Below are 20100 nucleotides of genomic sequence, written 5' to 3'. Positions count from 1 at the left end.
GAAAAATCGACTGAACTCTGTAACATTCCCCCTCCTGAAGTACGTCCAGGTATTTCCAATCGCTGTAATCGATCCCAAAAGAGTCTGAAAATTTGGTAACACTCTCCGGACGAAATCGAAACAACGCCGAACGATACAGGAAGAAGTTGGACACACGGGACAGGAATCATCAGGATCGCCGCGAGTGTAAAGCACAGTGTGTACAGACGTTAATGGCTACGTCGGTGTAAGTACCGGTGGTTACCACATTGTAAGGGGGGGATAGGTGTGCGTAGGTAACCACAGGAAGAGAATACTTTCACTGCCAAAGTACGGTCGGGAGCCTACCAGAAGGACGAAGAAACCCAGTCACCGGCCATACCAACAAGGACGGTGAGAGTGAAATGAGTAGGGAGTGTGGTATCGGTACAGTACCGTATCGTTCTTCCGAGTGTCATTACCGATTCCCTGGCGGTCACTCGGCGTTCGTCTCGCTACCGGTGAAACAGTCCGAAAACTTGGCCCGTACGTGGCCCGTGTTCACCGAGAACCTTCCAATCGTACCAGGAAGAAAGGTTCGTTCGTTATCTCGGATCGGGTTCTACGCGGTACCGAGACACAACGGAGAAACGATCGTAACGGCCAGACAACGAGGAACAACCACGTTGGATTTCATGGGAAACGTTCAACGAACGGAAGCTAATCGAGGGAATCGAGGAAGGTAAGTCGAAATCGAGAGGAACAGGAGATTCTCCCTCTTGGAGAAAGTTCGACGTGCCAATTGGTTCGGTGATCGACTAATTCGACGAAAGGACTGCTGCTTTCGTGAACGTGGACGGAAATCGTTGCCAGTTGGATCGTTGAAACGATTCAACGGAACGTTCGATCGATGGTACAGGGTAGAGACGCTTGGTGTTTTTTTTTACACCGCCCTGGTAAATTCAGCAACGAAGTTGCTACGTTAAGTGGTTTCACGCGTAGATCGTTGCATCGTGTTCACCGTGTTCAGGGTCGTTGATATTTCCGCGAGTCAGAGGGGCAAATGGAAATGTTCCTTTGGTTTTTCGTCCAATGTGCACCTGTTACTTTACGAGGTAATTATTGCGAGTAATTAGGATTCGTTTAATCGCGAGCATTTGAAGAAGTATCGTAGATTCGAGACGTTGGTCATCGATGACCACCGTGGCGGTCAACGTGTTCATCTTTTCACTGTTGGATCGAACGGAAGTAGGAACAACCTCTGTGCTGAGTTGTGTTTAGAATTTATTTTTTAATAATTATGCTCGATACGAGTGTGTGTGTGTGTGAAAATTGAAGAAAAGGGGACAAAATCTTGTAGAATTGTATGCAAAACCAAAAGAATTTACATACCCGCTGTGTATACTCGATTGCAGTTATTAAAAGGTCAATTGTTTGTCGTATGATTATACTTTAACACGGTTGTTTTTGTGTTTTTATTTCGATACGAGATTATATCAGAAATTATCATTGGCTTCGTTTTTTACCCGATGATGTGTTCAATTAACAAGCGATGATACTACAATTTTTTTACACTGTAACGGTTCTGTGAAACGGTCAGCTAAGAAACTTAACTTCGATACAAAGGAGAGATAAGTGCAATGGTACAGAAACTTGTTTTTATTGCAGTGTACCGGTGTGTTCGAGAGAATGTCCTTGGCTTGAGTTATGATTTAGCGATTAGAATGTTTTAAAAAGATTTCGTATCACAGAAACTGATTACTGACACGAAAAGGCAATTTATAAGTAAAGAAACGGATTTCTGTCATATCGTGCACGTCACAGGAATTCTTTATGGTTTCTAATTTCGTAACGATATATTTTAACTATTTAATGCGCGATTTTACTTAATATTTGGTTTAAGTAACAAATTGTGATAAAAATAAAAACTTTATTGCTCGTTGATTATTTCGTACGGTGTGTAGACATTACGGATCGAATACTATTATTCAAGGACAGTTATTTGTTCCGCAATCATTTTTCAATCCGAGTACTTATACTATAAAACCACTAGATGATTTAGGAAACAGACTTACGTTTCATAAATTGAATTTTTCGTGTGTTTAAATTTCTAAGCGAGATACGTTAAGTATTGTGCGATACAGCAGGAGTATAATTTTATTTTCAACTGATCAAGGAACTTTTCGTTCGTAATAGGCAAATAAAATTAATATTTTTTGTGCCTCTTTTTCTGGACATAAAATAAAATTATGAAATGTTTATGGATCATTTTATACGTAATGATACACGCATTTCTAGCATACATATGTACATAACAATTACCTCAAGATTAATTGCATCGTATGACAGCTATTTCATTAGAATACAAAGAAGTAATTTCTATCTTTAAATCGACTGCATTTAAAAACAGTCTCTGGTACGATATATAAAAGAAGCAACACTATTAACGTCTTTTATTTCCATTTCAATATTTCAATGAATTCTTTTTGAACGTGTTTATGCAATTTTAACGTCAAATAAGACTCGGAAAGAATAGTTAATGAAATCAAAGAAAAGAACACAAATAACCAATACACAGACGATCTTGTAATCCAGATAGCAATAAGAAGTCATCTATCGACAGAAGAGACGTTATTGTAAGTGATCGCTTCGTTTTTGTCTTGTTGATATCTCAATGATACCTGCTATTTGTACTCTATCGATACTATAAAGAACATTACTGAAGTTCTTTTACCAAATTAACGATACTTTACGTCAATACCTGTCCAATAGCATAAAAAGTTTCTAGAGAATTGATATCTGTATCGTATTAATAGATATATACATAGACACACAGCGAATCAAACGATTGAGAGACTAAAGAAAAATGTTGTGACGCAGACTTATGAATAATATTCCTCGAAGAGTATTCATCGAAAACTATTTTTTTTTCCATTATATAAAATATCTTACTTCATTTCGACAGAGATATATACATTTTATTTTTGTACATTTCCTTGAACAGCCTTTGGACTGTTTTTTACCACTTGCCTCTAGAAATTCTTTGCAATATCTTAAATACTGTTCCAGCAGTATTCATTTTCAGCTTCCACTAGTTTTTTTTTTTTTCGACGTTCGCAGCTCTCAATTGTCAAATACACACTTTGGAAGGATCGATTGTTTACAACGACATTTGTAAACGAAACAAAGAATATACAGACAGGGTACAATGATAAAGTAAACTGTACTATCTGTACTGGAATAACAAAACTGTTGAAATCATCTACCAGTAAGTACATTGTGTGATATACCAAAGAGTACACTACGACAAAGAAATTTGTATTCGAACGGTGTACAATTGTAGAAAAAATATGAACGTTTTCAACGAGGTGGTAGAGCTTCTCTCTCACCCCGTGCACACGAGTCAACCGTAAAGAGAATATCGTTGTACAAATAATCGTATAAACGAACAGCAAATGTACCACAAATTGGATGCACGCGGTTCATTCGTGATTGCTTAGAATTACTCGCTGGCTGTTCGAGTGGTCGAAACTATTAAGGTCGTGCATTCTTCGTAAAGTGGTAGGATAATGAGTGGATACGACCGAGCGCGTCATTACGCGCGAGAACATTCAGAGAACGTAATTGATTGTGTAAGAACGACCGACACTTACTACAACGACGACTAGGAACATTTAATAGCCCTTCCGCGCGAATTAAATATTTCGTTTTTCGCAGAACTGGAAATTTGGAGGATTCGTAACAGGGAGTGAACGTCGAGGTCGACTATCGATACGATCCTGATACTTATTGTTTTTCGTTACGCTGGAACCATTGATTGATCACCGACATCGTGCAATTTCGCAAAAGTCAAATATTTTTAAATATTTCTTTTCTTTTTTCTTCGAGTTTATTGCTCCTTACACAGAGATCTGCGCGAACGTGTAATGTTATCGATAGAAATGAAATGCAAAATATTTTTAAAGACTTTCTTACGGGGTTAGATTTGAATTTTCGTTTCAAGTACTTTCGAATAAGATATTTCTCAATTATATTTACTCACCCGGATAACTTAATCTAGATATTATTTCGATGCAATATTTGACGACAAATATCACTTTCAGTATACGCACGCAGAAGTTTACATCTTTTATAATTTATGATCGGACGATGAGTATTACATCTGCCTTTTCACTCGAAGTATTTGTAACCGGTTTCACGATATTATGCAACTTATGAAATTCATGTAAAAAACACATCTAGGCTCACTTTCTACATTGCTTTTATCTTCTTTAATCGTGAGGATCAACGGTTCGAATATACATTTAAGAAACAAAATGTACGATTATAAATCGCAGAAATTTATTTCTATTTTATCTATCGACTTATTTTACAGATACAGCAGATCCGTCGACTTTTCTTGCTTTCTATTTTTACTCGTAGAATAATCAATTGCTATCGGTTCGTGCCGGGTATACGTGTACGAATACACGAGCACACGCTGAGTAAAAGGATCGAATAGAAGAAAAAAAAAAACAAAAAATAAAAGAAGAAACAAAAATTTGTATTTCGATAAGTTTTCTTGGACAACCAACACAGAGTGTTTGAATACATAAACATATAAATAAACATAAATAAATTATACATTAATACACAAATTATAATAAAATTGGCACGTCAACGAGATAAGCTATAATATAATTATAATAACCACGATTGAATAAATATCCTATTGAATATTGCCATTTTAATACGACAACAAGCACATTACTACCCGTTTCTCAATGACCCGCGATTCTCTCTCGAGAAGTCTCTCTCTTTAACAATTTTACCAGCTTTCGATCATCCTTGTCGATCGATTTTTTGCACGTCGATGGGAACGCTACGAAATTTGCCCCCGTTCGTTTGTTTTCCCTCGAACAACAATTCGAAACTTGTGCAATTAGCGTGGAGAGAGTGTATCGCTCCTTATTTATTTCTAGAAATAAAACGTGCCTCCGCGAATGAAAATACGCGCGCATACCACCCGGGCTCGCTCGAAACAACGAATTTACGGTCGAACGGAAACTCACGTGGCACTCGACTGGTAACCTCGCGATGCAGCCGGCGAGACTCTTACCTGAAACAAGAAAAACAGATTTTACGAACGAGAACTGTCGTCGAGGAGGTTCGTGGACGAATTGTTGTTTTTATCGCGAGTCACGTTGGCCGAGGAAGAGCTGCTCCGGGCAACAAGATAATTATTACGGTACGCGTACAGAACACTGCGCCCGAGTCGGTGTAATAGGCTAGAAAAATAGTGCCGGAACCTCCTGCGGTCGATCCAACGAGTAATTTCAGAAAGAAAAGTTCCGGCCAGCTTCCGCGTTACTTTCTTACGTGTTACAGAAACCCCGGGACAACAACAGGGACCCGACATTTTTCTTCCCCCATCACCGTGCGTTTTCTATTTAGTCGACCATCGACCGGATACCACGTTATTTACGAGCTTCCAACCTCGAGAACGTTTCGATAGCCCTACATACACGATCTCGTGTTTTCTCTTTCGTTTTATTATATTTTTTTTTCTCCACCTTCACGGTCACCGTTTGGTTCGACACGCGTCTTCCATGACCTGAAACTATCCACTGAAAACTTTCTCGAGCGACGAGAGTTCGGTCGTTGCTGTTTCTTTTTCGTTTCTTCTTTCTCTTTTTTCTTTACGGAAAATACGTTTTCGTGCCAGCGTGCAATCGACGGACGTATAACGATGGAAAAGTATAATTTCAAACGGACCCCTCTCAGCGAACGGTACACGTTTCGATGCACGTGTACGCGAATTCACAGGTGCACGTGCACGCGAATTCAAGGATACGCGCGGCGAACTTAAACGTTTAGCTATCAACAAGGGAAGGTCCAACAAGATTGGACGAGCGCTTTTTGGACGAAACCGAGCTTGAAAAGTAGGGGTCGATGTTTATAAATAAACGGTGGAACATTGGCCGAGAATACCGCGTCGTTTTTATTAAAAAAAAAATTACGTTAAACCCCAAGGGGGAAAAACGTGCCTAACGGAGAAGTCGCTCAAGTTCAGGTACAGTTGGTTTTCAAGGTACGTTTTCACATGGCGGTACCTGTCGTTACGGTGTAACGATTTTTCCATTATTTCTACGTGACATATTTCTACGTGACATATTTCTACGTGACATATTTCTACACGACATATTTCTACACGATATTCGTCACATTTCGAACGCTTTCCAATCAATGAATTTTAGTATCCGTTCGTATGAGTCTTGAAACGATGAAGTTTCAAAGGGGAATTAGGAATCTTCGTATTATCGACAGTGACGAAAGTTACGACAGTGCTGACGCGAAGAGACTGTCATTGCATCGTCACGCAAATGATTGTCGTACAGTGTCGTCGCGGTTAAAGTCACGACTTTTACCGACGTTTGGAAACGTACCTTTGAAGTACTCGATGCTGGTTCACACTACGAGTAACGAAGTGTTCTGAGCGCGCGCGACTTCGTTCGTCGAAAGTGTTTAACGCCTGGAAGCGTGTTAAACAAGAACTCGTCTTTTATTTACTCGAGCAATATAGCGAGTACATATTTGCTCGTTTGTGATTTACCTGTGTAACCACATTGTCGATAATGTTGCTCGCACGAGTAGATAGATCTTCGAAGGATACTCGAGTTCACACGGAGTGTTGTTGTACCCTTCGGTGTATCGGTGCTATTTTCGGACCTACGTAAGAGGCTATCGATCGTGTCACGAGAAATTGTATTTGTTACAGTGTATTGCATTCGAGGACATCTGGAGGTAGGAGTTGATACACTTTTTCATGGCACTGTGCTATTCGCGTTGCGCAATCTGGACATTGGAAAGGAACTCTCGTTTCTTCTCCTCGAACGACAACTTGACATTCGGTGACACTTTCAGGGTAAATACCGATCGTTTCATCGCATGGGTAATTACCGATAAGAGTGGATCGAAATAAATCTTTCGAGATAATCGTTCGATACGAAGTATGCGGTACCCAGATGCTGAAATACGAAATACGTAAAGGTTCTTATATTTGGTACATTATTGAGGCTCTCGAACGATATGGTTCCATCGTGAATAATTTTTTCCAAGTCTTATAATTGGTCAGTTCGAGGATTTTAAACGGATCGTTGCTCCCTGCATCCAACTTGTTGCAAATGACCAGTGTTCACCGATGCAACGTAACTCTAAATTTGTTCGTTTCAAGACAAGATGGTATGCTTGTTTTGAGAGTTTCCAATTTTAGAGATACGCTTATCTATTGGCTAGTTTTCGTAAAAATTGATACTCTTCGCAGATATCCGAATGAAATCGTACAGAGATTCGAGTTTCCAGTCGTGCGAAGTGTTAGAGTCTCAGAGCTTGATTTATTAACGAAGGACTTTCGCATTTCTGTCGACCGTGTACAATTCTATCGCGAACTCAAGCGAACGTAATCAACGACTCTAATCGAGTACCAACTTCCAGTTTCTTACAACATTTTCGTAACATCAGACATGCAAATTACGTGCAGCGAAATGCATAGGCTTTGCAATACGTGAAATTGTTGCATAGAAAATAATTCAACCGCTGATTACACGGATACGTGATTACCTCTGAAGTACTGGTTGTATTTAAAAAGACGTAAGATAAAACATGAATTAATGTCTAACTTTGCTCGAACGGAGTATAGATTCGACCTAGAGACAAATTTTATAGGTCAATATCAAACACGTCTAGTTTCGTAATACTTTTCGCACTTCGTTTCATAGTTGGCTTCATCTAAACTTGTTTCGCGACACAATTCCAGCTTGTACAACCTTGGAGTATAAAACCCTGAAAATCAAACCACTGACGCTTCGTTTTGCTAAAAATGATCCGTCGAGATCAATAAATACAACATTCAATAGACTTTTACCGACGTGGTAAACAGTAACGATTGCAGTAACCATCGCGAACGAAAAATCTGATTTTCATTCGATCGAAAATTCGAAGAACGATCAATTTTCAAATGCGAAACGAAACTAGGAAATACGATTCTTGAATTTAGACGAATAAAATTTGTAAAGCGGGTCAAATGACCCCTTTTTTTTAATATTCATTCGAGATTCGTTTCTCGGCGCGAAGTGGAGCAGAACGAGAAAGCATCTTTCATTGATACTATAACTACCGATAGATTTCGGAGTATTAACGTATACCTCGTATGTATCTAAAAAGAAACGAATCGGTGAGAAAAGAAGAGGAATTTTGAAAATTGACCGTATGCGTAGAATAGAAAAGATCACGTCTTCGAAGAACGTGCTATGGTATTTAAAGCAAATTTGATCGTGAAAGCGGTTGGGACCAGTGCATTTCGACTGGTTGGTGAATCTAGTGTTAAGTTGCTCCGGTGCAACTATTGCTTCGCTCCGCACCGACACGACGTATCGAAGTGGTATTCTATCGACAATACCGTGATCGATAGCGAAACGTCTGGCTCGTGATCGTCTATTAGTACCGTTTTCACGGTCAGGAAAGCTCGCGGTGTCCGTTGACAGGCTGGTAACGAAGTTGGGGAACAAGACGAAGAGAGAGGCCACGTAACGTAACCACGAGAGTGAGTCTCTTGGAAGGAAACGAGCGTGGCGGAGCAACGTTTGCATCGGTGGAACACTTTCTCCTTTCCCCGTTATGAGATCACCGTCTCCGTTTTTCAAGCAACGGCGACATAACTTCGTCAATTTATTGGCCGGTTTGCGCGGGAATTAACCGAACATTGCGACCCGCGGCACCCCTTTAAATTGAACCTAGTCAATCGTGTACCGGCCAAGGTGGCAATTAAAACGCTTGATATTTCCTGCAAGCATTCCTCTTCCTTCCGCGTCGTCCGACCGGATTTACATCGTAATCAACACGATCTACTCACGCCGACTATCAACAACTCCTTTCTTTAGCGATGGGAAAACGTTAAGTGTCCCAGCGCGGACACGGAACGTACACGTTAAACGGTACTCGCCAACGATCGTTCGCTAGGCAACGATGAAAGTGCATTCTTCGCAGGAACAATCGTTCAATTGTGAAATGGGAGAAATTGATTTCTTGCCCCGTACTCGCGTATCGTTGCTTGCGTAAAAACGGGAGTACGAATAAATTAAAACGATTCCACGACAAATGTGAGCTACCAATAGGAAGAATAAGACAGAAGAGGGGATTTAACGAGCAACTTTGAGAAACGATGAGGAACTTTTATCCGGGGGGATATTTGAGAGTCGAGCTGATCGGTAATGGGGGAAAAAATTCAGAAATACGTAAATTAATAGTTGAACGTGATTGGAATTGTAAACTGTCGATACAGTTCCCTTTCGAAGTTATATTTTGAACTTTAAGAGTATATTAATTTCCCCATCCTCGAGGAGAACGTCACGTACGGTAAACCCCGCTTTCGAGTTACAATTTTCATATCGGATTAAAGAAACGAAACGCGTATCGACTTTTACGAATCGGTGGTCTTGATTTTCTCGTTTGAAAACAGGAACCGCTGCTAGATTGTTCGATAAGTTTCGTCGTTTTTTCCATTGTAAAAATAGAAAAAATACCATGACACTTCAACGTTTGAACGACTGCAAACATACGAACGAGTCGACGTATCTGCGTGAAACTTCGCGCATGTTCGTCGCACATCTTTCGAAAAATGAAACAACGAACCTAATAGCTCCGTTTCTCATCGAACGACAAATCTTATCGAGCAACGTCGAGTAGAAAATAACCGATATCGAATCGAACCTACGAAAAATGATTCATCGAAACGAGCAATTCGCTAATTGATTCTTTATCCGGTTACAGGGCGACGGAACTCTCTGTGCTCGGGCCGACAGGAGCACCACGAGTATAATGAGGAACATAAACTTCTACGCGGTACATAGGATCGAGAAAATCGGCACGCGACCGCCGGACATTTCCTCGCGGTGAAATCCACGTTTCGCGTAATGACATACGAGCCAACCGAAGCACTGGGAAGTCAAGAAGCTCATTCAACGGTGACGAGGAAACTCCAATCGAAGAAGAATGGTTTTCAGTACGATAGTGGTCACGTCGGCCCTAAAAGGTGCTCTGGGTTTGATGGGCACGAGTCTGTGGTTGATACCTCTGTTGATAGCGGGTCTGTCTTACTATCATTACGACCAACTGGACCCGGAGAGTCGACCCATAGACAGATACCCGTTGTACCCCGAGTACGACTTCGTCGTAATCGGTGGTGGATCGGCAGGTGCGGTGGTGGCCAGCAGACTCTCGGAGATACCGAACTGGAACGTTTTGTTGCTCGAGGCTGGTCCGGACGAGAACGAGGTAACCGACGTGCCATCGTTGGCAGCCTATCTGCAACTGACGAAGTTGGACTGGGAGTACAAGATCGAACCGACGGGGAGAGCCTGCCTGGCGATGAACGGTGGACGTTGCAACTGGCCGCGTGGCAAAGTACTCGGTGGTTCCAGTGTCCTTAATTACATGATCTACGTCCGCGGGAATAGGCACGATTACGATTACTGGGAGTCACTGGGCAATCCGGGCTGGGGTTACGATCAGGCGCTCTATTACTTCAAGAAATCGGAGGACAACCGGAATCCCTATTTGCAGAAGAGTGAGTACCACTCGACGGGTGGTTACCTAACGGTGCAGGAGTCACCGTGGAAGACACCTCTGGTCGTCGCGTTTGTCCAAGCCGGGGTCGAAATGGGTTACGAGAACAGGGATATAAACGGGGAACGACAAACTGGGTTCATGATAGCACAGGGAACGATCCGCAGGGGCAGTAGGTGTTCCACGGCGAAGGCGTTCCTGCGTCCCGTAAGGCTGCGCAGGAACATTCACACCGCGATGAACTCCCACGTAACCAGGATACTGATCGATACGTTGACCATGCGAGCGACCGGCGTGGAATTCATCCGAGACGGTCGTAGACAAATCGTTCGCGCACGGAAGGAGGTGATCCTTTCGGCGGGCGCGATCAATAGCCCGCAGATACTGATGCTCTCGGGTATAGGTCCCCGGGAACACCTACGTCGCGTTGGAATACCGGTGATCAAGGATTTGCGAGTCGGTGACAATCTCCAAGACCACGTCGGCATGGGTGGGCTGACGTTTCTCATCGACAAGCCCGTGGCTATTGTACAGAATCGTTTTCAAGCTGCTCCTGTGACCATGCATTACGTGGCCAATGGGAGGGGACCTATGACCACTCTGGGCGGCGTCGAAGGCTACGCCTTCGTTAACACCAGGTACGCTAACCGATCGTTGGATTATCCGGACATCCAGTTCCATATGGCGCCGGCGTCGATAAACTCGGACGCTGGCATCCAGATCAGGAAGGTTCTTGGTATCACCGACGAGGTCTACGACACGGTGTACAGGCCCATCGCGAACAAAGACGCCTGGAGCATCATGCCTCTTCTTCTCAGACCGAGATCGCGCGGCACGGTCAGGTTGAGGAGCTCGAATCCATTTCAGAGTCCCTTGATCGACGCCAACTACTTCTCCGATCCCGCGGACATCGCCACCCTCGTCGAGGGTGCGAAAATCGCGTTACGTGTGAACGAAGCGAGGGTCTTCAAGCAATTCGGTTCGAGGATTCATCGTACCAAGCTACCGGGATGCAAACACTTCAAGTTTGCCTCGGACGCTTATCTGGAGTGTCACATTCGTCACATCACGATGACGATCTATCATCCCGTTGGTACGACCAAGATGGGGCCACCGAGCGATCCAACAGCGGTTGTCGATTCCAGATTAAAAGTTTACGGGGTGGAAGGACTGAGAGTGATCGACGCGTCCATCATGCCAACGATTTCCAGCGGCAACACGAACGCACCGGTTATAATGATCGGCGAGAAAGGGGCCGATCTTGTTAAAAACGATTGGTTGGGCGTCAAGACCGCGCCGAGTTAACAAATTGAACAATGAAACCAGCGATTAAGTCGGTAGAAATTGTTACGGTTGATTCTGGATCTCAGGATCAAACGGTTGTTAATAATTTACTTGTTCTGTTGCATTACACGTCCTACATTGTGATACGTTTTGTGTGTGTATACTATACACTGTATATAAAATAATGTTTTGTTAACCTAATTGTAACGCTACGGTTAAGTAACGTTGTCTTGTTGAAGTAGATTCGAGTGACGAGAAAGAAATAGAAGTCTTTATCGAAAGGGCCAAGTAGGAAAATAATTTCGATCGCATACCGGATTATTTTCCATTTGTAATTACCGAGTTCCTTAACCTTATGGGAATTAATAATAAGTGATAATATTATAATGATAAAATTAACGTGTCAACGATACTTTTCTACCTGAGAGAACTGGACGAAGGATATTAACGAATTGTGAATAAAAAGTTACATACTAAATAGATAATACGGTGTACTGCGAACAGGATCAGGGAAAAATGGACGTTACGTATAGTAACCGGAAAATTTGCGGCTCAATTTTTATTTCCTCGCTTAAAACGTTTCAAGGAACTTTTGGAATAATCGTACGTTAATCGTATATAAATAAGGAAGTTACAAGACTCGGATTATTGTTTTTATAGTTTACCTCATTGTGGTCGAAGGTTGGGTATTTCCAGAAATATACATGTTCTTCTGTTGTTTTATACTTATACTGGGGTATATGCGTAGCTCATTCGTAGTCATTTTCTACAATTTGTATAATAATTAATAAGTAATCCAAATTTAATAATTCTCTAATTTCAAAAAAAAAAAAATATATATATATATGTGTGTATTTTAATAATAACAATAATTGGACCAATTGATGACAATATAAAAAAATTCTTTGATTTTAGAAGTCTCGATTAGTGCGATATTTATATAGAAATTACAATCGCAATTAGCTATTTTGATATATTTTTAACGAAAGAGAAAATCTAATTTTAGCAACGGAGCACTTATTTCGAATGAAATGTGTCTCGTCTACGTGCCATACTTTGTTGCGTAACGTCGTCATTGTAAAACTGTAATTACATGAAATATCAACGAATACACGAACTATCGTGTGTGCGTTCGTTTCATAATTGTTGCAGAGACGTTTAATTAATTACCTCACTGTACGCTTGTAAAATAAACAATTTGCGAAAAACAATGAAACTTGATCGAATGAAACCTGTCACGAGTAATCTAATCTCATCGTGAATAAAATTACAATTAAAATTGTACAATATATTAAATGTACGAGTAATCAATTCTGTCGTAAAAAAATTGAGATGACAGATCTGCCAATGAGATGGGGAAGACAATATTATTATACCATTTCGAAAGCAATAGTCAAAAACTTGAACGTACATTAATTAACACTTATTTCACTGTGATAAACGTATAATAATTCTATAACTTTCTACTTAATTTGATAGTTATTTTGTTCCTCGCTGCATATGACAGACGAATGATTATCTAGTGGCAGTAAAATTTTTTTCAATGAAAACGAATATCTTTGAAAGTGTTGGACTATATTCTACAAAATGATCTTCGTATCGAAGTTTTGGAAATATAAACATTGGAGTGAGTAAACATCGATAATAAAATGATCGATAGGATTAACGAGACAATTTAATATGGATTAAACACAAATGATTAAACACTTACGTTAATTTTGTTAAAAGTAATGGGATGAGACACACTGGTGGATTGTACACATTATATAGACAATAATGGTTCTCTTTTCATAAAGATTTCTGCTGCTATAGCATTACTAATTTATATTTCTTTGATGGTTTATACGTATTCAAGTCTTTTTTTATTCGAACGTAAATCACGAAGTATCGTCACAATTCTCATTATACTCTTAACCTTAAACCTGTTTTGGTTTTTAAATAAATTTTTAAAATAAAAATGTTATCCAAGGGTTATAATCCATTCGGAGTATGTAAATATTCTAACCTTGCATAAAGTTTTTTTACTTTTCCAATGTGTCATATTGTGTTCCAATGTTATACACATATGTATAACGCAATCTATATTTAATTTTCAGTTACAAATCCAATTGTAATTCTCGAAACTGCTCACTCTAAACGAGCTTCAAATCCGAATTATAGAACGAAATACAAATATCACAACTTTAACTGTCCAAACCGATAAACATCGCAAATAAATTGCTGCATCTTTTATTCGAATAGAATTCTTTTCCACTCCTGCAAACGACGCTGGTCTATGAAAAACCGAAAGTAACATCCCGTTGAATTTTGCAAGACCGGTTAAAAAACGAAAACACTCGAGCACGATGCTCGTATCAGAATCGATTTTGTGAAATCTATCGTATCCAGACAGTCTGGATTCTTTAAAAAAACACAATTGCATATCAGCGATAAAAAGACGTCGAGTTCGGTTCGATAAACGGAATTTCATTCATAAAAAAAAAACACGACAAAAAGTTCTCCTACAAAATTCACAATTTTGTATACATCGACACATAATATTCATGTGAATTTTTTTCTGCCAGACGTTTCATTAATAAGTATGAACCACGAATTCATAAAAAAGGTCGTTCAAGTGGCAAAAAAGAACATTGCACGCAAGATACGAGAATACATATATAACGGGAACAACGAGCCACTAGTCTCAATTTCCCGGTTAAAAATCTTCCGAGATGAACCTGAGCGCCGGTTCCATTCCCGCGGTCTCGAGGTTGATTTTGCTACTGACCGCGCACGCTATGGTGTTCCACGATCAGTTGCGCGTACACGGCGATCATAGGCCGTACAGGAACCACTACAGCTACGAGAACTTCGACTTCACCATGATGCAGAACGTATTTGGTATAGGGATAGGTACTCTGAAATACCTCTTAGACGAGGAGACTTATCGTGAAATTTCCCAACCGGACACCACGCCACTGCCCGAATCCGTGTACGACTTCATCGTGGTGGGTGCTGGATCTGGTGGTGCAGCAGTGGCTTCCAGACTCAGCGAGATTCAAGACGTGAGTGTTCTGTTGATCGAGGCAGGTAACGAAGAAACTCTACTGATGGATGTACCTTTGATGGCGTCGTACCTACAACGGATGGACGACCTAAACTGGAAATACGAGACGGAACCGTCCGATAGCTATTGCACAGGTATGAAAGAACACAGATGCAGATGGCCCAGGGGCAAGGTGATGGGCGGAAGTAGCGTTTTGAATTACATGATTGCCACCAGAGGTAACCCTTTGGACTACGATCGCTGGGCCCAAATGGGCAACACCGGATGGGCCTACAAGGACGTGCTCAAGTACTTCAAGAAGTTGGAGAACATACAGATACCCGAGCTGAGGAAAGACAAAGCTTTCCGCAGCACCAAGGGACCCGTGGCCATAGACAAAGCACCTTTTCATTCCCCTATGTTAACCGCGTTCCTGAAAGCTGGCCAGGAGCTGGGTTATCCGTTGGTGGACTATAACGGGGAGAAGCAAATCGGATTCTCGCAAATCCAGGCAACCATGTACCGCGGTACACGAATGAGCAGTAACAAGGCGTACCTGTTCGGCAGGAAACGGCCGAACCTCCATGTGACAAAGATGAGCATGGTGCACAAGATCCTGATCGACAAGGAGACCAAACGAGCGATCGGTGTACAATTCGTGAAGAACAATCGCCGTATCACGGTGTACGCGAAAAAGGAGGTGATACTGTGCGCAGGGGCAATCGGAACTCCACAATTGTTGATGTTGTCCGGAATCGGACCTGCCGAACACTTGAGAAACCTTGGGATAGAAGTGGTGAAGGACTCCCGGGTCGGTGACAACGTCATGGATCATATTGTATACGGTGGACTAACGTTCACGACTGATCAGCCGGTCAGTTTGACGATATTCGACCTGCTTGACATTACAAACTCCAATGCGAAGGACTTCCTGTTGGAACGGAAAGGACCGATGACCATCAGCGGTGGTTGCGAGGGCATTGCTTTCGTAGACGTGGACGATCCGAAGAAAACAGAAGGAGTTCCAAATATAGAGATGCTTACGCTACTTTCCTCCATTTACACGTTCCCGGTCTTAGTGCAGAACTTCGGTTTCAACGAGGAAATAACAGAGAAGTTCAAATCACTGCAAAATAGACACACGTGGGGAGTATTTCCGTTGCTACTGCACCCTAACAGTCGTGGCTGGATACGGCTGAGGTCCAAAGACGTGAACGTCAAGCCAAAGATCGTTGCTAATTATCTGAACGACCCGGAGGACATCAGGGTTATGGTGAAAGGTATTAGATTGATTCTCCAGATTGCCGAGACCGAATCCATACGGAAGCTTGGTCTCAAGTTTTACAACAAAACGGTCTCCCAGTGTGAAAATTATCCCTTCGATTCGGACGATTATTGGCTGTGCAATACCAGGGCCCAGACGTTGACTATTTATCACTACAGTGGTAGTTGCAAAATGGGTCCTGTAACAGATCCAACCGCTGTCGTCGATCCGACACTAAAGGTATGTAAAATCTGTGATTCGAATTTATTTTATTCGAGGTAGAAATCGATTTTCAATTGAAAATTTCATTTCAATCTTCGCATCGACGAACCGTGTAGTAAATTTTTTAGCTCTTAACCCTTTTGGTAATTCCTTGAAAAGTATACGGTTTCTGCAAAGTCGATTTTTGTTCAACGAAACAATTATCAATTTTATCAAGACTCGAAGCGAACCGAAACGAGTGACGAAAGATTATAAACGTTGGCACAGTTCACTTTCCAAATTGTACACTTAATTTTAAATCAATCTCTTAATAAAAACAATGATAAAAGACAGAAATAATTAAATTAACCGACAAGTATGACAATTCATACGAAGAGAATAACATAAAATACGTTTCTAAACACGTATAATATGCAAGAACGAAGAACGTGTGCGATTACTACTAGTTATTGTTGTTCAAGATAATCGAACAATGAACATTAGATTGTCGAAAATCTTTAATACCCGCAAGAGCAAAAAAAGGAAAATATTCCCAAGTTAATTTTTAAATATTATTACAAAGTTTTAAATCGTTACAGGTGATCGGAATTAAGGGATTGAGAGTGGGTGACGCTTCCATAATACCGGAAATAGTATCAGGGCACACAAATGTTCCGGTGTTAATGATTGCAGAAAAATTGTCAGACATGATTAAAAAAGAATGGGGATACCTAAAAACCTGATTGTCAGGTTCTAAAGAGAATACAACAACGTGGAATACTGAGCTAAGAAATGACTATTCATGATGAACGTACATCTCATCCGATTTTTTTAATGAACGTAAACTGTATCGAAAGAAAGGTAACACTTCTTTTCATCGTTCTTTTCGTACGAGTTTCATTTACCAAGTAGGTAATGAACAACCGACTGATTCCTTAAAGACGATAAAGAAGCTTTTAAAGAAACTCTCGAAAGTTTCGAAATTAAAAACGAGTAGAGATTCCAAATCGTTGCAAGTTTCGGTTGCGTAATATTAATAATTTCATCCGCGGTACATTTTTGTTAATCTCGTTGAAAATTTGGAAATAAACGGAGTGTAATTGAAACGTAGCATAGAAGTCGAACCGACTTTGTTCTGCATGATTGTACGCGTTACGAAAATTATGAAAAGTCCAAGTTTCGATAATAATAAAAATAACTCATACTTTCATCATTTCCGTGATTCAAAGTTATTACTATAGTATTTGATGGAATGGTTCAAGTAGTAATTGTCATTTTGCGTACCTCTTTGAAAATTACTCGAAACCAAGTAATAACGGAAATACATGATAATTAATACTATTAATTCAGAAAGTACTTTCCTAATGTAAATACGCTCGACTAATTTATTCAGATAGTATTTTAATTCCAGACAGATACGATATCTGGTCAAATTGTACTTTCACTTTCGAATTTGCATTGCTAACGAATTTGAAACTCATTATATAATACGTGTCGGAACTATATTCTTGCAGTAGATTTGATCAGAAAACATAGTTCAATCCAGAAGCAATTAATTTTAATGATTTAAAATTGATAAAGACCTTGATTCTCTTACTTTCGTAACTAAGCTTCGAAATTACTACCTAAAATTACTTGGTTGGTACATACGATCTACGTTTCACTCAATTATATAATCTGCGTATGAACGATTCATAAAATCAGTAATACTCCTGCGATGAACGATGTTTTATCTTAAAACAGAGTAAAATATAATATCACGAAGTTTTTCACTCAGCGATATTTTCTACATTTCTATAAATACCGTAACGAGAAATGAATATAGAACGGTGTAAATGTAATCATCGATTATTTTTCAACTATAATTTTCAAGAATCGATAACAAAAGTTACGATCATTAAAATCACGAAATAATTTGATATTCGTTCGAGAAAGTTTAATTCGATATTCCATCTTACTCTGAAATCGTAAATAATTTATTTAAGAACCATAATGCGAAAATATACGTAATTAAGGATATTTTCAATATTTACAAAGAAATTTGACATGATAAAAATGAACCGACACAAACTTTTATTCCAGAAAGAAAGAGATAAAGAATATTGAATTTTCCGCTTCTTGAGAACAATATAAATATATATATATATATTTATTCGTAGATAATGACTAGTGCCGAACAACATATAATACATCATTGAAATCGATTTCGTGTAAGATTATCCGTGAGTTTAAACGGGAAATCAATCTTGACACATTCTAGTGTACTTGTTTCTATAACAGCGGTTCTCAAACTAGGACACGTATTGACAAAACGTGTTTCGCTAAACATTCTATTATTGGCATATTCTCAACGTTACGTCACGAGACGCGAAGATATTTTTTGATCCTTGATGATTTTACGACAAATGTCGAACGAGGGTTTTGAATAATACGTGTCAGTATTTCTCAACTTGTGATCTGCAAATCTTGACGTCCGCAAGATTTCGGAAAGAGAAAGGGAGAAGAAAAACGTATTATATAATGGAATAAAAAAAGCTTCTCGTAGTATTTCATTATTATTGAAAAAAAACACCCGCAAAAAAGTTTCTCCGTAAATAGTAATAAAAGTGTCAAAAAAGAAATTGAAAAGTACGAAACTTGAAAGTTCAGAACAGCTAAAATTGTATAGTTTTATCTACAGTGCTACGTTCTGTCACCTATTGAGCATTTTTCATTCTACTTTTGTTAAAAATAATAAACGATGGAAAATTTATTTGGATTTTTCGTTCGTGAAACTTCTCGGTACATAACGTGTGCAAAATTTACATTTAAAAAGTATGTAACCGTTCAATTTAAATAGAAAGTTGCGAAGAAAAATATATTTTGCGAGAAAAAGTGCAGTTTAAGAAACACTGACATGTTTGATTAAATTCCAACGCAATGAAGCCTTATGTTTAGATGCATACTTACATTATTGACTATGTATGGAGTTCTTGCTCCGTTTGTACATTGAACGTTTGTGGCGTACGCGTATGGTTCTATGAATATTCTGTCCACCCTGGGGTGAATTTATGTTTTACAGTTACAATGCGTGTATCTTATTTCTAAGTTTCTACATGGCTGATACGTGTTTGTTCGCGAATACGTCGGTTTGCGAGAATATGTGCAATAAGAGTGAAAGTTTCCTTCCATGTATTCTCTGAAATCCTTAGACATCGGTATTTAAACACTTGAACATTTGAAATCTGCCCTATCGTTACCACCGATTCGTAAATCAATCAGTAATCAACAATTCGTTAAGAATGTAACAATTCTTACAAAATTTACAAATTTTAACGTTCAATGTACAAATGGAGCAAGAACTTCATAGATAGTCAATAATGTAAGTATACATTTAAATATAAGGTTTTGCAATTTGTTTTGCAATTACGTGATTCGTTTTACACACTTACTGAGATCCGAACGAAGCTTTACTTTAACCAATTGGTATATCCAGTGTTAATAAAATAATTCTTACAAAATTTAAACAGCACACACTTACTGAGATCCGAATGAAGCTTTACTTAGACCAATTGGTATATCCAGTGCTAATAAAATAATTCTTACAAAATTTAAACAGCACACACTTACTGAGATCCGAATGAAGCTTTACTTAGACCAATTGGTATATCCAGTGCTAATAAAATAATTCTTACAAAATTTAAACAGTACACACTTACTGAAATCCGAATGAAGCTTTACTTCGACCAATCGGTATATCCAGTGCTAACAAAATAATTCTTACAAA

The 20100-nt window shown here is 39.6% G+C and overlaps 2 protein-coding genes and 1 pseudogene across 3 annotated transcripts in view; 2 read left to right on the top strand and 1 right to left on the bottom strand.

Annotated features, from left to right (window-relative positions):
- Positions 1-20100, bottom strand: part of Flo2 (flotillin-2) — a 146861-nt gene that overhangs the window by 117760 nt on the left and 9001 nt on the right. The gene's annotated exons all lie outside the window — the stretch shown is intronic.
- On the top strand, positions 428-13047 carry LOC143153952 (glucose dehydrogenase [FAD, quinone] pseudogene; annotated as a pseudogene). The gene is made up of 2 exons (XR_012993949.1): positions 428-700; positions 9766-13047. The product of XR_012993949.1 is annotated as a glucose dehydrogenase [FAD, quinone] pseudogene (transcript).
- On the top strand, positions 14561-17510 carry LOC143153871 (glucose dehydrogenase [FAD, quinone]). The gene is made up of 2 exons (XM_076325494.1): positions 14561-16373; positions 16934-17510. The coding sequence occupies exons 1-2, from the start codon at positions 14622-14624 to the stop codon at positions 17075-17077; spliced, it is 1896 nt and encodes a 631-aa protein (XP_076181609.1). The 5' UTR covers positions 14561-14621; the 3' UTR covers positions 17078-17510.

Source organism: Ptiloglossa arizonensis, chromosome 13, assembly GCF_051014685.1.
Source record: "Ptiloglossa arizonensis isolate GNS036 chromosome 13, iyPtiAriz1_principal, whole genome shotgun sequence".
Classification (NCBI taxonomy): Eukaryota; Metazoa; Arthropoda; class Insecta; order Hymenoptera; family Colletidae; genus Ptiloglossa; species Ptiloglossa arizonensis.
Note: the sequence above shows the minus strand (reverse complement) of the source record. Positions and strands in the feature narration are given on the sequence as shown.

What these genes read in the sequence shown, in the direction of transcription:
- LOC143153871 (XM_076325494.1), top strand. Translation starts at nt 14,622, where the DNA reads ATGGTGTTCCACGATCAGTTGCGCGTACACGGCGATCATAGGCCGTAC. An exon ending in TCGTCGATCCGACACTAAAG is followed by an intron (nt 16,374 to 16,933) that starts GTATGTAAAATC and finishes AAATCGTTACAG; the next exon opens with GTGATCGGAATTAAGGGATT.